Source organism: Dendrobates tinctorius, unplaced genomic scaffold, assembly GCF_039654945.1.
Source record: "Dendrobates tinctorius isolate UK_male_01 unplaced genomic scaffold, ASM3965494v1 ptg000143l, whole genome shotgun sequence".
NCBI lineage: Eukaryota > Metazoa > Chordata > Amphibia > Anura > Dendrobatidae > Dendrobates > Dendrobates tinctorius.
Window position 1 is genome coordinate 30,503,930 of NW_027361810.1, and position 15,097 is coordinate 30,519,026.

Consider the following 15,097-nt stretch of genomic DNA (forward strand, 5'->3'; position numbering starts at 1 on the left):
GACCATTCCATCAAAGTCTGCATTCCAAAACGTCACTACTTCCCTTCCGAGCCCCGACGTGTGCCCATACAGTAGTTTTCTCCCACATATGGGGTATCAGCATACTCAGGACAAATTGGACAACAACTTTTGGGGCCCAATTTCTCCTGGTACCCTTGGGAAAATAAAAAAATGGTGACTAAAAGATCATGTTTGTGGAAAAAATACGAATTTTTTATTTTCACGCCCGGGCGTTATAAACTTCTGTGAAGCATTGGGGGGGTTCAAAGTGCTCCCCACACATCTAGATAAGTTCCTTGGGGGGTCTAGTTTACAAAATGGTGTCATTTGTGGGGGGTTTCCACTGTTTAGGTACATTAGGGGCTCTCCAAAGGCAACATGACACCCGCAGACCATTCCATCAAAGTCTGCATTCCAAAACGTCACTACTTCCCTTCCGAGCCCCGACGTGTGCCCATACAGTAGTTTTCTCCCACATATGGGGTATCAGCATACTCAGGACAAATTGGACAACAACTTTTGGGGTCCAATTTCTCCTGGTACCCTTGGGAAAATAAAAAAATGGTGACTAAAAGATCATGTTTGTGGAAAAAATACGAATTTTTTATTTTCACGCCCGGGCATTATAAACTTCTGTGAAGCACTGGGGGGGTCAAAGTGCTCACCACACATCTAGATAAGTTCCGTAGGGGGTCTAGTTTCCAAAATGGTGTCATTTGTGGGGGGTTTCCACTGTTTTGGTACATCAGGAGTTTTCCAAACGCGACATGGTGTCTGAACTCAATTCCAGCCAAAAACGTCAAATGGCGCTGCTTCCCTTCCGAGCTCTGCCATGCGCCCAAATAGTGGTTTACCCCCACATGTGGGGTATCAGCGTACTCAGGACAAATTGCACAATAACTTTTACGGTCCTGTTACCCTTGGAAAAATAAGAATTGAGGGTGAAAAGATCATTTTTGTGGAAAAAAATATGATTTTTTTATTGTATGGCTTTATGTTATAAACTTCTGTGAAGCCCATGGGGGTTCAAAGTTCTCACCACACATCTAGATAAGTTCCTTAGGGGGTCTAGTTTCCAAAATGGTGTCATTTGTGGGGGGTTTCCACTGTTTTGGTACATCAGGAGTTTTCCAAATGCGACATGGTGTCCGATCTCAATTCCAGCCAAAAACGTCAAATGGCGCTGCTTCCCTTCCGAGCTCTGCCATGCGCCCAAATAGTGGTTTACCCCCACATGTGGGGTATCAGCGTACTCAGGACAAATTGCACAATAACTTTTAGGGTCCTGTTACCCTTGGGAAAATAAAAATTGGGGTGAAAAGATCATTTTTGTGGAAAAAATATGATTTTTTAATTGTACCGCTGTACGTTATAAACTTCTGTAAAGCCCTTGTGGGTTCAAAGTTCTCACCACATATCTAGATAAGTTCCTTGGGGGGTCTAGTTTCCAAAATGGGGTCACTTGTAGGGGTTTTCCACTGTTTAGGTACATCAGGGACTCTCCAAACGTGACATGGCGTCCAATCTGAATTCCAGCCAATTTTGCATTGAAAAAGTCAAACGGCGCTCCTTCCATTCTGAGCTCTGCCATGCACCGAAACAGTGGTTCCCCCCCACATATCAGGTATCTGCGTACTCAGGACAAATTGCACAATAACTTTTGCAGTCCAATTTCTCCTGTTACCCTTGGTAAAATAAAAAAAATTCAACCTGAAGTATTTTTTTTATGAAAAAAAGTTAGATGTTCATTTTTTTTTTAAATATTCAAAAAAATTCCTGTGACGCACCTAAAGGGTTAATAAACTTCTTGAATGTGGTTTTGAGCACTTTAAGGGGTGCAGTTTTTAGAATGGTGTCACTTTTGGGTATTTTCTATCATATAGACCCCTCAAAGTGGCTTCAAATGTGATGTGGTCCTAAAAATAAAATGGTGTTGTAAAAATGAGAAATCGCTGGTCAACTTTTAACCCTTATAACTTCCTAACAAAAAAAAATTTTGGTTCCAAAATTGTGCTGATGTAAAGTAAACATGTGGGAAATGTTAGTTATCAAGTTTTTTGTGTGCCGTATCTCTGTGATTTAAGGGCATAAAAATTCAAAGTTGGAAAATTGCGAAATTTTCAAAATTTTCGCCAAATTTCCGTTTTTCTCACAAATAAACGCAAGTTATTTGAATGAAATTTTACCACTAACATGAAGTACAATATGTCACGAGAAAACAATGTCAGAATCACCGGGATCCATGGAAGCGTTCCAGAGTTATGACCTCATAAAGGTACAGTGGTCAGAATTGTAAAAATTGGCCCGGTCATGAACGTGCAAACCACCCTTGGGGGTGAAGGGGTTAAGAGTCAATTCTTCCTGTTCACTCCCCTCCTCACCATCAGAAGGATGATTTTTATGCTGAACCTGTGAGGGATTATTTCTGAGGGACTGTGCAGAGGAATCAGTTCTAGCAAACTCTTAATTTGTCGGCAGCTCCTGACCCCTTGGAGCAATTCATGATTAACAACAATGTGGCACAGCAGGGTGACTGAAATTATACTTTATAGGGACTCCTCACTCCCAGTCACAAACACAGCAGGGCTATTGTATAGTTCTTGTGCCATGAAACAACTCTAAGTAGACGGGATGTTTAGAATTGTAGATATTATAACAGGCTCTGGGTCATTTCCAGGATTCTGTGCAGCAAGAAGGATCCACAGCGCCTGCAGAGACAGCAGCAGAGGTCCAGGGCCCCCTAAAGTATTGGCACTGACAGGTAAGAGTCTTATTATTGGGGGGCGCGGGGCTCAATCCTTCAGAGCACACACCACGCGTCTCCCTTAGATATCCCCAGGATACGTGCTCACCTCCTGAGCAGCGCTGCAGTGATGAGAGCTGGCGCCATGTCTCCTCCTGTCAGAGCGCGCCTTAGAAGATGGCCGCCGTCCGCCTGGGTCTCTTCAGCTCCCGGCTCACCGGAGCTTCACATCACCTTCCTGCAGGGACCAAGAGCTTCCCAGAGTCCCGATGCTGATAAATATACCTTGCTGAGGGGTGCTCTTAACTGCAGGATGATATCAGGATTCCAGGAGCTCTTTCAGGACACGTCCTCTCTCCTCTGCTACATAGCCACGCCACCAACAGCATTATAGTTAAAGCGAACCTGTCACCTGTTTTGGCCGATATAAGATACGGCAGATAAGTACGCCTGCGCAGGAGCACGATGCCGGGGAGCCATGAAGCAAGTAGGAGGGCAGCGATCATAAGATGATGGGAGGCGCCACACCTGGACCTGCGACACCCATCGGATCGGACCGTCCCCCGGGTGAGTATAATAAAACTTATTTTTCTTATCTTTCAGGTCGGATCGGGGGCTTATCTACAGCATTATTGAATACTGTAAATAAGCACTGAAAGTTGGTGGCTGTATCTTATAGCGGCCAAACCTGGTGACAGGTGCACTTTAAGTTAACAGGATATCAGAATCTTAAACACACTAGGAAGGAGGGTAAAGGCCCCTTTACATTTAGCGATGCACCAGCGTTCCCGACCACGATATGACCCGGTCAGGATCGCCGGTGCATCGCTAAATAGTCGCTAGTGAGCTGCCAAACAGGCAGATCTCACTAGCAACGCAGCGATGCTCAGCGGTCGTTCTTACCTTTCAGACGCAGCGAGGGTGACCGTCTTCCGCCTGCATCCATGGCTCGCTCGTCGGCGCCAGGAGGAAGCCGACGACGAGAAATGGACCAGGCCAATCTCGCGCGATCAGCGATAGCCAGCAGGGGAGCCGGTCGGAGGGGAGTATCACATGTAGTGATATCGCTAGTGATATCGCTGCTGCGTCACAAAATCGGTGAAGCTTTAGCGATATTGCTATGTGTAAAGCCCCCTTAACATGGACTCTTTATTTCTGCCAATCTTCAACTGACGTACGGCACAGTAAGATGCATCTACTTTAGTAAGAGGTGCATGATTTTTACTGCATTTGGTGCATTTTTTGGGCTTTCTGTGTGCTGTGGTTTGATAGTTACATCTGCTCATGTGCTATAATTTAGATTAATTTCTGTATATTGGCCAGCTTGCAATTGGTCACGCTGTCCCAGCTAATCCCTTCAAATTTTAGTACAAAATATGGTGTTTTCCAACATTAGTGACTTTTTTAATATCATAAAATTGGCATAAAGCTTTTTAAAAAAAATTCCCTTCTTGCATCCTAATTAGGATCCTTACCTTCACCGCTCTCCATTCCTTCCACAAATATACCGCCACACTGTGGAAGAATCCAGTACCGCCGCCGATACCGATCTTGACCAAACATCATAGAGCGCAAGGAATGAGATGACTCAAACAACTTCTTCCTGTACTGGTTTTGTTGCTGTGAAAACAAGATATGGATTTATAAGAATCTCTACAATATGTAGGAGTACAGTATCGGAGTGCATGAGATCCATTAATTACCTTCAACAGCTTTTCGATCTGTTTCTCCAGTTCCTCTACAGTAGCCGTCTGATCTCCATCGTCCTACAGTTGTCAAAACAAAGTAGACTTATAAAAGGAGAGAAAATGACAAGTACACAATCCACATTGTATTGAAGAAGTGGACCTATGGAGAATTCTAGACTGACAAGCTGCCGAGCGTGGCTTTTCCCCAGGTGATGCTATGGAACTCAAAAGAATGACAAATGCACTCAGGGGTGTATGCAAAGGGGAAAGGAGCCTATAACAAGCATCGAGATGGAGCGCCCGTAATGAAGACTATCAATAGCCTTGCTATTCATTCTACCCACGCTTCCACCATTGCCCTGGCTGTATTTTTGAGGTGGAAAAGACCATCTAATGGAAAATGCCATCATGCTTGGTGGAGAGCCTTAGTACAGACTTTGCGTAGCGGTCCAGAAGCTTTAAGATAAAGGGATACTCCGATCTAATATAATTGTCAGCAGTGGGGGTTTCTCCACTGGCAACGCCGTTGCTGCCAGAGAGGAGGACTTGTTTCAATGATAGATTCATGAGAAGTTGAATACAGCGGCTATGCAAGAAGCCTCTTCAGAGAGGAAGAAGTCAGGAACTATAGTGCCACTTATAGGAAGAAGTGATCCTAAAAGTCAATATTAACCCCTTAAGGGGACTTACTACATGACTTAGGATAAGAAGGCAAACTAGAAACTCCATTTGCAGGGACGTGTTTTGGGGTGTCTGCTCCTCATCAGTGCATAGCTGGAGAATTGGTTTGTCTCAGTGAGAAACCTCTGACAGGGAGCCATGGACTTAATGAAGTTTCTATTAGGTCTTCTTATCCTAAGTAATGTGACAAGGCCTTTTAAAGAGTCACTTTTAATGAAGTGGCAGAGGAGACTGGACGACTATCCACTCCTTTCAACTCATTCTGGCCACAGTCTTTTCAACCATCAATGATTGTAGAACAGAAGTCCCCAATTCTGGAAATCAATGTGGTCCCATTATAGAGAACCCAGTGATATCTAGGACATGAATGTGGCTGCAGATAGCTCAGTATAGAATAGGCAATAGATATAGAGGATATGAAGTGACAAGCACTGATACTTGTGCCTGGAACTCATGTAAACTTATATCCACAGGGGAGAAAAAAAAACAAATAACTTCCTATGAGCCTACAAAGGCGTCATATTAGAAGCATAGTAACAACATCTCCAAGGACAAATATGTTCAGACAAAAATATGAGCAGCTCACAAAACTAACGAAGACAATGGCCTGTGACCTAAGGTGCGTTTTGCACGGACAAAGGTTACATCCTACATGTCTAATTTCATGTGAAACTTATTAGCATACACACCACCCGTGTGCATCCTTTACCACAACACTTCATGCCGCATACGTGAGAGTGACGCGGGTGGCACTTGTGACGATAAGATTCATTTGAACTAGTCACATGAGCCGTAACCTTTCTCCATGTACTGATATATGTTCAGATAATCTCCTCATACCCCTTGACGAAGACAGGCGAAACGCACGTTGGGCTGTAGGACATTTTTATCATTCGCTTCGTGAGGTGCTCTTGTATATATTTATTTGAATGTCTTTATCTTTGGGGACATTGCTACTAGGATTATACGTTACCTTTGTAGGCTCATAAGAAGTTATTTGTTTTTCCTCCCTGTAGATATAGGTTTACATTAGTTCCAGACACGTGTACCTATATGTGTCAGTTTATATCCTCTGCAGCTCCAGTCATGTTATGACTGGATTCCTCCTCATACTGATTGCGCTTATATTACTGGTTTATTTGGGTTTTAATTGATTTTTTAGAATAAAGATTCTATTGTTTTATGTAGATTTAATAACCTGTTTTCTATTGGATTTATTCATGAGTAAATTCATAATTTAAAGCGGTATTTCAATCTCCAAGATCCTAACCCAATATGTAGTAGGTATAATAATAATATTAGCAAATACCTCCAATTAGAAATGTAGCATAGTTCTTCTGATTTGTTATGCTGCTTACCTCATCTGTAGGGCATTGCAGTAGCTTAGGTATACATAGTTACGACCACTCATATGGTAACAGTGAGTTAGGTAGCTGTTCGTGGTTATAACCATGGATACCTAAGCTACTGCAATGCCCTACACATGAGGTAAGCAACATAACAAATTAAAAAAAGAACTATACTACGTTTCTAGTTGGAGGTCTTTGCTAATTTTATTATTACACCTGCTACATATTGGGAGATAGGAATACCTCTTTAATGTTATCTGCTATATAATAGGCTAATTCTGCCTTTCTGCAACGGAAATCCCGCGTCGCTGATTGCTTGAGCCCAGCCAGCCGTGACCAATCAGCGACTTCGAACGATGCATTCCCCCGCCGGGAGATTCTAGAATACCCGTTGAGTTAGAACCGGGCCACCATCTAGTTTAATGATAACTGTTCACAATAGTGAAATGACAGGCCCCAGTAATATCCTATACCTCATCATCACAACTCTGAGACTTTTTCCCTTTTTTGTCTTCATCTTCTTCATCATCTTCATCTGCTGGGTCATCGGTGTCATCCTCATCGTCGTCATCAAAGTCACTATCTGTGCCCTTTCGCCTGCGTTTCCTGCCAGGTGTGGGGGTGCCCAATGATGGGTGCTCCTCTCCTCCTTCAGGGCCTGCGATGGAGTCTCGCTTTCCAGTTTTCTTTGCGTGTATTATTCTAAGCCTTTAGAATAATTAAAACAAAGATCTTTAACTTTTACAAACAAAACGTATCTGTGTGGTTTGTTAATGCCAGATCTCTGATTGTCAAGATTTCAGTCTGAGTACATCGAATGTTCAGCCCTGCCATATACTACCGTCACATTTCTATGATATTAAGGCTACCATACACATTAGCGCAAAGTCGTCAGAACCCACTGATTTCACTAAAATGAGACGATCATCTAATGTGTATGGGGGCCTTCTGACGCAAACAAGGAAGGATAAGGAACGTGACATTTTAAAGCCCTATCCTTTAGTTCTTCCGGGAGATATTCTCCCGCCAGGTGTCTAGTGCAGGCTTCATCACCCTTTCTCCATTAAGAACATGACTGGCAGTCAAAACGCTAGTCTTGATTAAGTCGGGAGCCATAAAATGTAGAATATTCAAACTAAAAATGTCAATAAGTGATTAAAAAAAAATCTAGAATCAAATCAAAAAGTAACTTACTTGCGAAGCTTGCCTTCAACCATCCACTTGTCTCTCCTAAGATTGGACATGTGGTCTAAACTTTTGTCAATTTCACTAAAAATAAAATCAATGATGAAATAATTATTAAAAAAATAAAAAATAAAAAAAAATAAAATCACAAAATATAATAATTATATGCAAATGGACAAAACAGAATTAATTGCAGGGCTTTTACCTAACGACACTTTTGCTACAGGCAAGTTCGTTGACTAGAAAAGCAAACACTGACGCCTTTTCTGCTGGGGTATGTGCCTGGAAGGATTTGGTCTTAAGACTTTCGGTGAGGTCGGTGTGCCCAAAATGCGCTTCCATAAAGATCTGAAGGATCTCGGATACGTTGTCACGATTGATGCCGATGTTCATCAAGTGTTCGCCGAGAGCAGTTTTAGCCTTAACGTGAAAAAAAAAAAAAATGTAAGACTACAACAAATACAATTTAGAATATGATTATAAAAGTGCAAATCAATTTTGTATTTCACAGATGGTATTTACAGTCATGAATAACATTGATAGTTCATTGGCAGAGTATAGGCACTCATAGTAAGTAGTGAAAGTGATGAGCGAGTATACTCATTGCTCGGGTTTTTCCGAGTATTTTGGCGTGCTCGGAGATTTAGTTTCTGTCGACGCAGCTGCATGATTTGTGGCTGCTGGACAGGCTGAATACATGTGTGGAATGCCTGTTTGTTAGGGAATCCCCACATGTATTCAGACTGGCCAGCAGCCACAAATCATGCAGCTGAGACGACGAAAACTAAATCTCCGAGCATGCCAAAATACTCGGAGGACACCCGAGCATGCTCGGGAAAACCCGAGCAACGAGTATACTCGCTCATCGCTAGTAGTAAGGGCTTGGCACAGATGTAATATTGTGAACATTTGGCCTTCTGCTCATCTTCACCAACCATGAAAAGTTTTTTTTAAAAAGGATCTGCCTAATGTGAGAGAACCCTAAAGGTCAGTGAGACTATTTGTTATGTCCAGGGTGGTTTAGTAGTTACTGCCTACATAAGGTGATAAATTGGTTAATATTTATGTCCTTTTTGGACTAGGAAGCTGGTGTGTTGATTATCTAATGGCAGACAACGTTGTAATACTTTACCTTATAACCCGGTGGAACTCCGGGATCACACACGGCTGCAGATAGGAGCCTTACTAACAAATCGAGAATCTCTCCCAGACTGTCCCCTATATTTAATAAGCCTTCTTGAAAGACATTCAATGATGGGATATCATTATGGATGTCAAAGTTCAAAACTTTTCCAAAGTTTCGTAGGAACTGTACCACCATGAGGCAGTTGGAGAATGTGCTGCCAGAGAGGATCAGACCTGGGATGCGCCGCAGTTCTGGCAAGGGCTACAAGAAAAAAAAACGAAAGATGAGAGAATTAATTGAAAACACGTTACAGTAATAAGGCAAAATCTGTAAAGTCAGCCGTTGGGTAACATTTCTTAAATTTGAGGGAAGATTTCATGACATCAAATTGCAAAAGGAGCTCAATAGCCATCCATCTATATTTCTGCAAATTTTTGTCTAATAGTAGAAGCCAGATGTGTCTTTCAGTTAATGCGAAGTAGCAAAAGACGTCTAGAGAATAAGGTGCTCTTACTCACTACCCCGTTTTTATTTCATCTAAAATGTGGGCAGAATCAAGAAAAGGTTGATTTTAGGAAGGAAACCCACGCAAACATGGGGAGAACATACAAACTCCTTACAGTTATTGTCCTTGGTAAAATTTTAACCCAGGAACCTAAATCAACAGTGCTAACCATTGAGCCACTGTGCTCCCCAATGATGGTGTAAGGCTGGCTAATGGGTTGGACATTGACTCTTAGGGTATCTATTGAGACATTGGCGCAATAGTTTTCTTTCTTTATGGGTGGGAGCTAATTTGCATGTTCTCCCATGGAGTACTGCAGAAGGACAAACCAGTTGTACTCTTAATGGATAGCTGCCATCAAAAGGATGTCACTAACTCTATAGATTAAACAAAGTTTGGAAGTTCTGTACCGGGAGTCTCCATGTGCACATACCTTTTGGTCAGCCAAACACATATCTTCAGTTGGCTTCTTAAGCTCCTTGGCCAGCTCTAGTTCTAGGCGGCGCTGTTCAAGCTTACGTTCTTTATTGAGACGTTTCTCATCTTGTTTTTCTTGTTTTAAACGCTCTCTCTCCTATAAAAAAAAAATTACAGGAAAATGTAAGGCTTGGTAAATGTTTAGAAAAATATTGTTTGGTGCCTCTCATGGTGAGCCACTGTGCCCTTGACTTGTGAGGTAAGTAGTTCCTGGCTAACCATAGGGCATTTAGGTATAGCTTTAGTACCACTACTGTATCTGTGGCTTGCGTGCAGGCACACCTAACAACATCACTATTGTAATAATAATAATACGAGTCTTGTAGCTGCATAATACCATTGTATTTACACAGTTTGCCATGTTTTACATTGCACCACCCAATAAAAAAATATCCATTTTATAATTTTATGGACTATATAGACCTATTTGGAATGCCAATTTTTTAATTTTTCATTTAATTATCGATCTTTTGCGAAGCTATGAATCCCATTACCTTATTTTGCTTTCTTCTCTCTCAAATATCATGCCAAAACTACTGTTTTAGCTACCTAGTTTGTGTTCTTTTAGAAGCTGCTTTGAACTGCTGCTCTAGCAACAATCTGTCTTCCAACACTGTTTACAAACACTTTCCTTGCATGAACTTCTCTGCTAACCGCCAATATGTTCAGACATCGAGAGTGTTTGTAAATAGCGTTTTGTTTATAGTTTCTTGCTAAAGCAGCAGTTTAAAGCAGCTTCCAAATGAACATGAAATCGTCAGACAAAACAGCACTCTCAGCATGGTATTTGAGAGAGAAGAAAGCTGAAAAAAAAATAAAAAAAAATAATTGAGTATATTACAAATATTCAAAATTTTGCAAAAGCAAATTCGTAGTTAAATTAAAAAAAAAAAAGTTAGGTACTCTTTAAAGAATGAATTTTATGATATGTGATGGTCCCTTCATTCATGTAATATGCAGGTTACCAAGAGATGGACACCATCGATCATAATTAATGGTATGGCTTATCATAAAATCACAATCAAATTTGTGATTTTAGAGAAATTTTTCTGTAAGCCTTTTTTTTTGCACACTCTCATGGATGTATTTTTCTGTGAATATGGCTTATCATAGTAAGCACCATATCAGTAAAAGATTGCAATATACCTTTAATTTCTATGCCCGGCACCTCCACCTACCTCTGCCTTTTTACGAGCTTCCACAGCCTTCAGGAGCATTATGTGCTGTCTTCTCCTCTCTCGTTCCTGGTAAAACAAATGTAAGAATCAGATACAGAAAGCCAAATTCATCATTGGAGAAAATAAAAAAATACACAGGGCATTTGGTGAACAATGAAGCTGAGAATTGCAGATTTAGCAATGACACTAGTCACAGTGAATGCTATAAATACAAGGCACATAAGGTCAAGTTGTGCACGTTTTAGTCAAGGTTTAGAAAGCGGGTACACAATCATAAGCAGTAAAAGTAAAGCAATGAAAAATGAAGACGGTGTAAAAAAATAAATAAAAAAAAATAAATTGCACAAAGTATACTCATGGAGAGTTGCAGCATGATGTTCCATTGAAAGGTTACTAACAGCTTATATATTCCCTCTGAAATGGGCTGGTTACTTCATAATGTTGATAAAGGGCAATTCCACTTCTAAACACCATTTTTCTCTTTATTTATAGTCTACATGAAGATTTAAGTGGCTTTGCATAATTTACAGTCCAGAGCTGAATTCATAGTTCTGTTGGTGGTCAGACACATCCTTAGTAGTGATGAGCGAGTATACTCGTTGCTCGGGTTTTCCCGAGCATGCTCGGGTGTCCTCCTAGTATTTTGGCGTGATCGGAGATTTAGTTTTCGCGTCTCATCTGCATGATTTGCGACTTGCAGACAGGCTGAATACATGTGGGAATTCCCTAACAAACAGGCATTCCACACATGTATTCAAGCTTTCTAGCAGTTGCAAATCATGCAGCTGAGACAACGAACTCTAAATCTCCGAGCACGCCAAAATACTAGGAGGACACCTGAGCATGCTCGGAAAAACCCAAGCAACGAGTATACTCGCTCATCACTAATCCTTAGCATTTCTACTATACGCCGCTTCCCATTCGTCAAGAAACTAAAGAATACACGCTGCTGGGAATGCCTGAAGATTTCAGCTCTGAATCCCGCAGGACTGTTAATGCAGCTCCGGAATATAATGCAGATTAATGGAATGCATTTACAAAGTTGCTCAACTTTCTTCATAGGATTAATGCTTTATGGTATTCAAAGATGGACTTATCCTTTATGCCAGCAAGATCCACAGATATATTACTCACTGAGCACTTAACCCTGTGTTGTGACAGCTCATTGGTTTAATTGCCTAAATTGGGGTTAAAAGCTAACTTTTGGGGCTGGTTTGAAGAAATATGCTAGAAAACTGCATAGATAAGATGAGAATTGCTCCCTTTAGCTTTGTTTTTGGCGGGGGGGTGTCACATTCCCCACTAGTACAATGCAGACCAGTCAGGCAGTCCTTTACAGCAGGTACATGAATGCTCTGCTGATACCTAATAATAATTATATTAGAGAACGGTCTTTTGTGTGTATGCAAACATAAGGTCTTTTTATGGAGAATATACACATGCATGAATGTAAACATAAAAGGATTATCCAAATGACGCTTCTTTGATGCACTGCATAAAGTTGGTAACGCTGCACCTTGCAGAGAGGGATTCTTTTTAATGTATGCATGCCTTTTATTAAATACATCTGGGCGCAAAGAATCGCTAATAATATGCGGCTCGGAATTTAGAAAAGAATTGTTGTTTTTTTATTATTATTATTATTTTTTTTTTTTTTTCTTATTTAGCAATGTGGATCATCTAAATATGTTCCTTAATAGTAAGTGCAGCCTTGAGATCAGCAGTGTGACATGTATTAGTCTATCCTGGGTTAATTAGCGGATGTATGCAATGCTCTGCACTGTTAAGCCATGCAGGGGGGAGAGGTCATATGACAGCAGCCAGTGCTACACTTTATGCATTGCTAGGACAACCATATCACAACCAAAAAGAAATAAATTAAAAAATAAAAATCACGATGCGGTGTTAAGACGTACAAAAATAAACATACCCATACCATATCTAGTCTATGCCTCTCCAACTCCTGGTAGAAAGAGTTGGCACATCATTATGAAACAGAAATAAATGCAGATTACAAAATAACCATTTGTGAATAATAATAATTAAAAAAAAAAAAAAAAGTTAAATTACCCCCAAAAGCACCCATAACCAAAGCAAGGCAGGTAATATGTAAGCGGGAAATACGGTGCAATTATCATACTAATTGTTGGGTATTCCATTATAGCAAGGAATAGCAATATAATATGTATCCGTCAACATACAGAACAATGGGTACTGGTATCACCGAGGTATAAAGAAAGGGAGGCTCATTTAAGAAAATCAGTGGAAAAGAAAACATGATACGAACATCCAATCAGATTAGTTTGTTTTCAGCAGAAATGTTTTCTTTTCCGCTTATTTACATAAATAAGAGTTACTTTATGAATGGGTTTCGCAAAAATGGCAGCAAGTGATACCACTTAATAACATATGTATGTATTTAAAAGGTACTAGTTATAGAAAAATACAGACCTGGTGCTTCAAGAGAACGGCCTGTTGACGTCGCATTTCCTTCTCCTTTAAAAAAACAAAAACACAAATATTTAATATTAGTAGGAAAAGAATAGTATAAAGAATTACTAATGTTTACTAAGTGAAGACAAAAATAATTGTACCTCCCTTCCGAAAGTAATTCATACATCACAGACTGCATGGTTTCTAAACTCTCCTCCTGACTACAAGAAAGTCTAAAAATATTCTGCATCTAAATAAAAACTGATTTTTTTTTTTTTTGGATTGAACAGAATGTTGAAAAAAAACCTTAACATGCTTTTGGAAGAGTCGAGAAACAGTGGCGACTACAAGTACCGCCTTAAAACAAGGGAAACTACGGTCACTGCAACAGCAAAACTTCAGTTGTTGTTCCACAAGCTAGCCAGCAGATGGCAGAGCAGAGCAGTACCTTACAATGATTGTGTAGTGGCAATGTCATGGGAAAGTTTCCTTAGTTTTTTTTTTTTTATGCATAGGACTTTGCACAATCACCTACTGAGTAATATTATCATGGCAAACAAGTAAATCGCAGAACTGAGTCTCTAAACATCAACATTTGCATGTTTACTTGGACTTAATATTTAAATGTTGCCAAAATTTGGACTTTCTCTTTTTTATTTTCTGAAAATCACTATCCGATTTTCATATATGGTAGTATGGTAGCACCAAATTATAGTTAAACATAACAAACGCAACGTTTCTACTTTTCCTCCTGTTTCTTAACCCCTACCGCATAGGAATTTTTCATGTTTGTGCTTAATTTGTTTTTCCCAAGAGCCATAATTTTTTTAATTTTTTTTATCAACAGCCCTATAATGTGTGTTTTTGTTTTTTTTTAGAATGGCACCATTCATTTCACCATATACTGCATCTTTCCATTGCTTGAACAGTATGCCATTATACTTTCTTATAAGAGTTCCAAGATGGCACACTGGGGGCCTTCAGTGGGGACCCAGCTGCCATAGCAACCCATATACTCCATGTGAGGGGGGGGTCGGCGAAAAGTGATGTAGTTATTACACCACTTGATCATTCCATTTAAATGCGCTGTCAGAAATTGATTGCAGCATATAAATGGTTAACAGCAGCGATTGGCACTAGCTCCTAAACCTGCTCTGCACATGACATAGTCTACTAGTATGCCCTATGTCAGGAAAGAGTTAATCAATGTGGGTTTTTTGGGTATTCGTGCATGTGCACGTGTGTCTTATTTAAGGCAGATTTCAGGAATTCTGTGCCTTGTGAAATCCGCAACCTTATTTATGTGTTTGGCATTTCCGTAACTTCACATACAGGCGTGGTAGAATTTCCAAGCAGAAAAAAATCTGAAAGAATATATCACATTCCATCTATTCTTGGAAATTCTAAGCAGAGTTAAAGACTGTGCTGATGTGCATTATGCTGGCGTCAGTCCTTTAAAGAAGATTTTAGATATATCGAGAGAATTATTGTGGAGATATGAATGAAAGTAACGCCAGATAACACACAGGAATGTGCGGTATAATTGTAGTTTTTATTGAAGTCTACGCGTTTCGAAGTGTCTGGCGTCTTCCTCAGGTCAAAAAAAACAGACACACCTGACAGCTTGTTCCCAAAAGTCACCGGGAATAACAGAACGGTGTCAGAACACAAGAAAGATCTGTGTTGCTGCGTATTAAGATTATCTAGACTGGATGACATTGTAGCAAAATCT

The 15,097-nt window shown here is 40.3% G+C and overlaps 1 protein-coding gene across 18 annotated transcripts in view; it reads right to left on the reverse strand.

The window, feature by feature from the left end:
* BAZ2B (bromodomain adjacent to zinc finger domain 2B) overlaps nt 1-15,097 on the reverse strand; it is a 379,566-nt gene that overhangs the window by 34,346 nt on the left and 330,123 nt on the right. For 12 of the 18 annotated variants that reach the window (XM_073545694.1, XM_073545711.1, XM_073545705.1 and 9 more), the window contains 10 exons: nt 13,384-13,428; nt 12,869-12,895; nt 10,933-10,998; nt 9,711-9,851; nt 8,779-9,033; nt 7,852-8,066; nt 7,656-7,730; nt 6,935-7,169; nt 4,447-4,509; nt 4,219-4,363 (listed from right to left, as the gene is read on the reverse strand). In XM_073545694.1, the coding sequence (XP_073401795.1) occupies nt 4,219-4,363; nt 4,447-4,509; nt 6,935-7,169; nt 7,656-7,730; nt 7,852-8,066; nt 8,779-9,033; nt 9,711-9,851; nt 10,933-10,998; nt 12,869-12,895; nt 13,384-13,428 (1,267 nt within the window). The remainder of the gene's footprint in view (nt 1-4,218; nt 4,364-4,446; nt 4,510-6,934; nt 7,170-7,655; nt 7,731-7,851; nt 8,067-8,778; nt 9,034-9,710; nt 9,852-10,932; nt 10,999-12,868; nt 12,896-13,383; nt 13,429-15,097) is intronic. The other 6 variants (XM_073545710.1, XM_073545708.1, XM_073545709.1 and 3 more) reach the window with 1 other exon arrangement.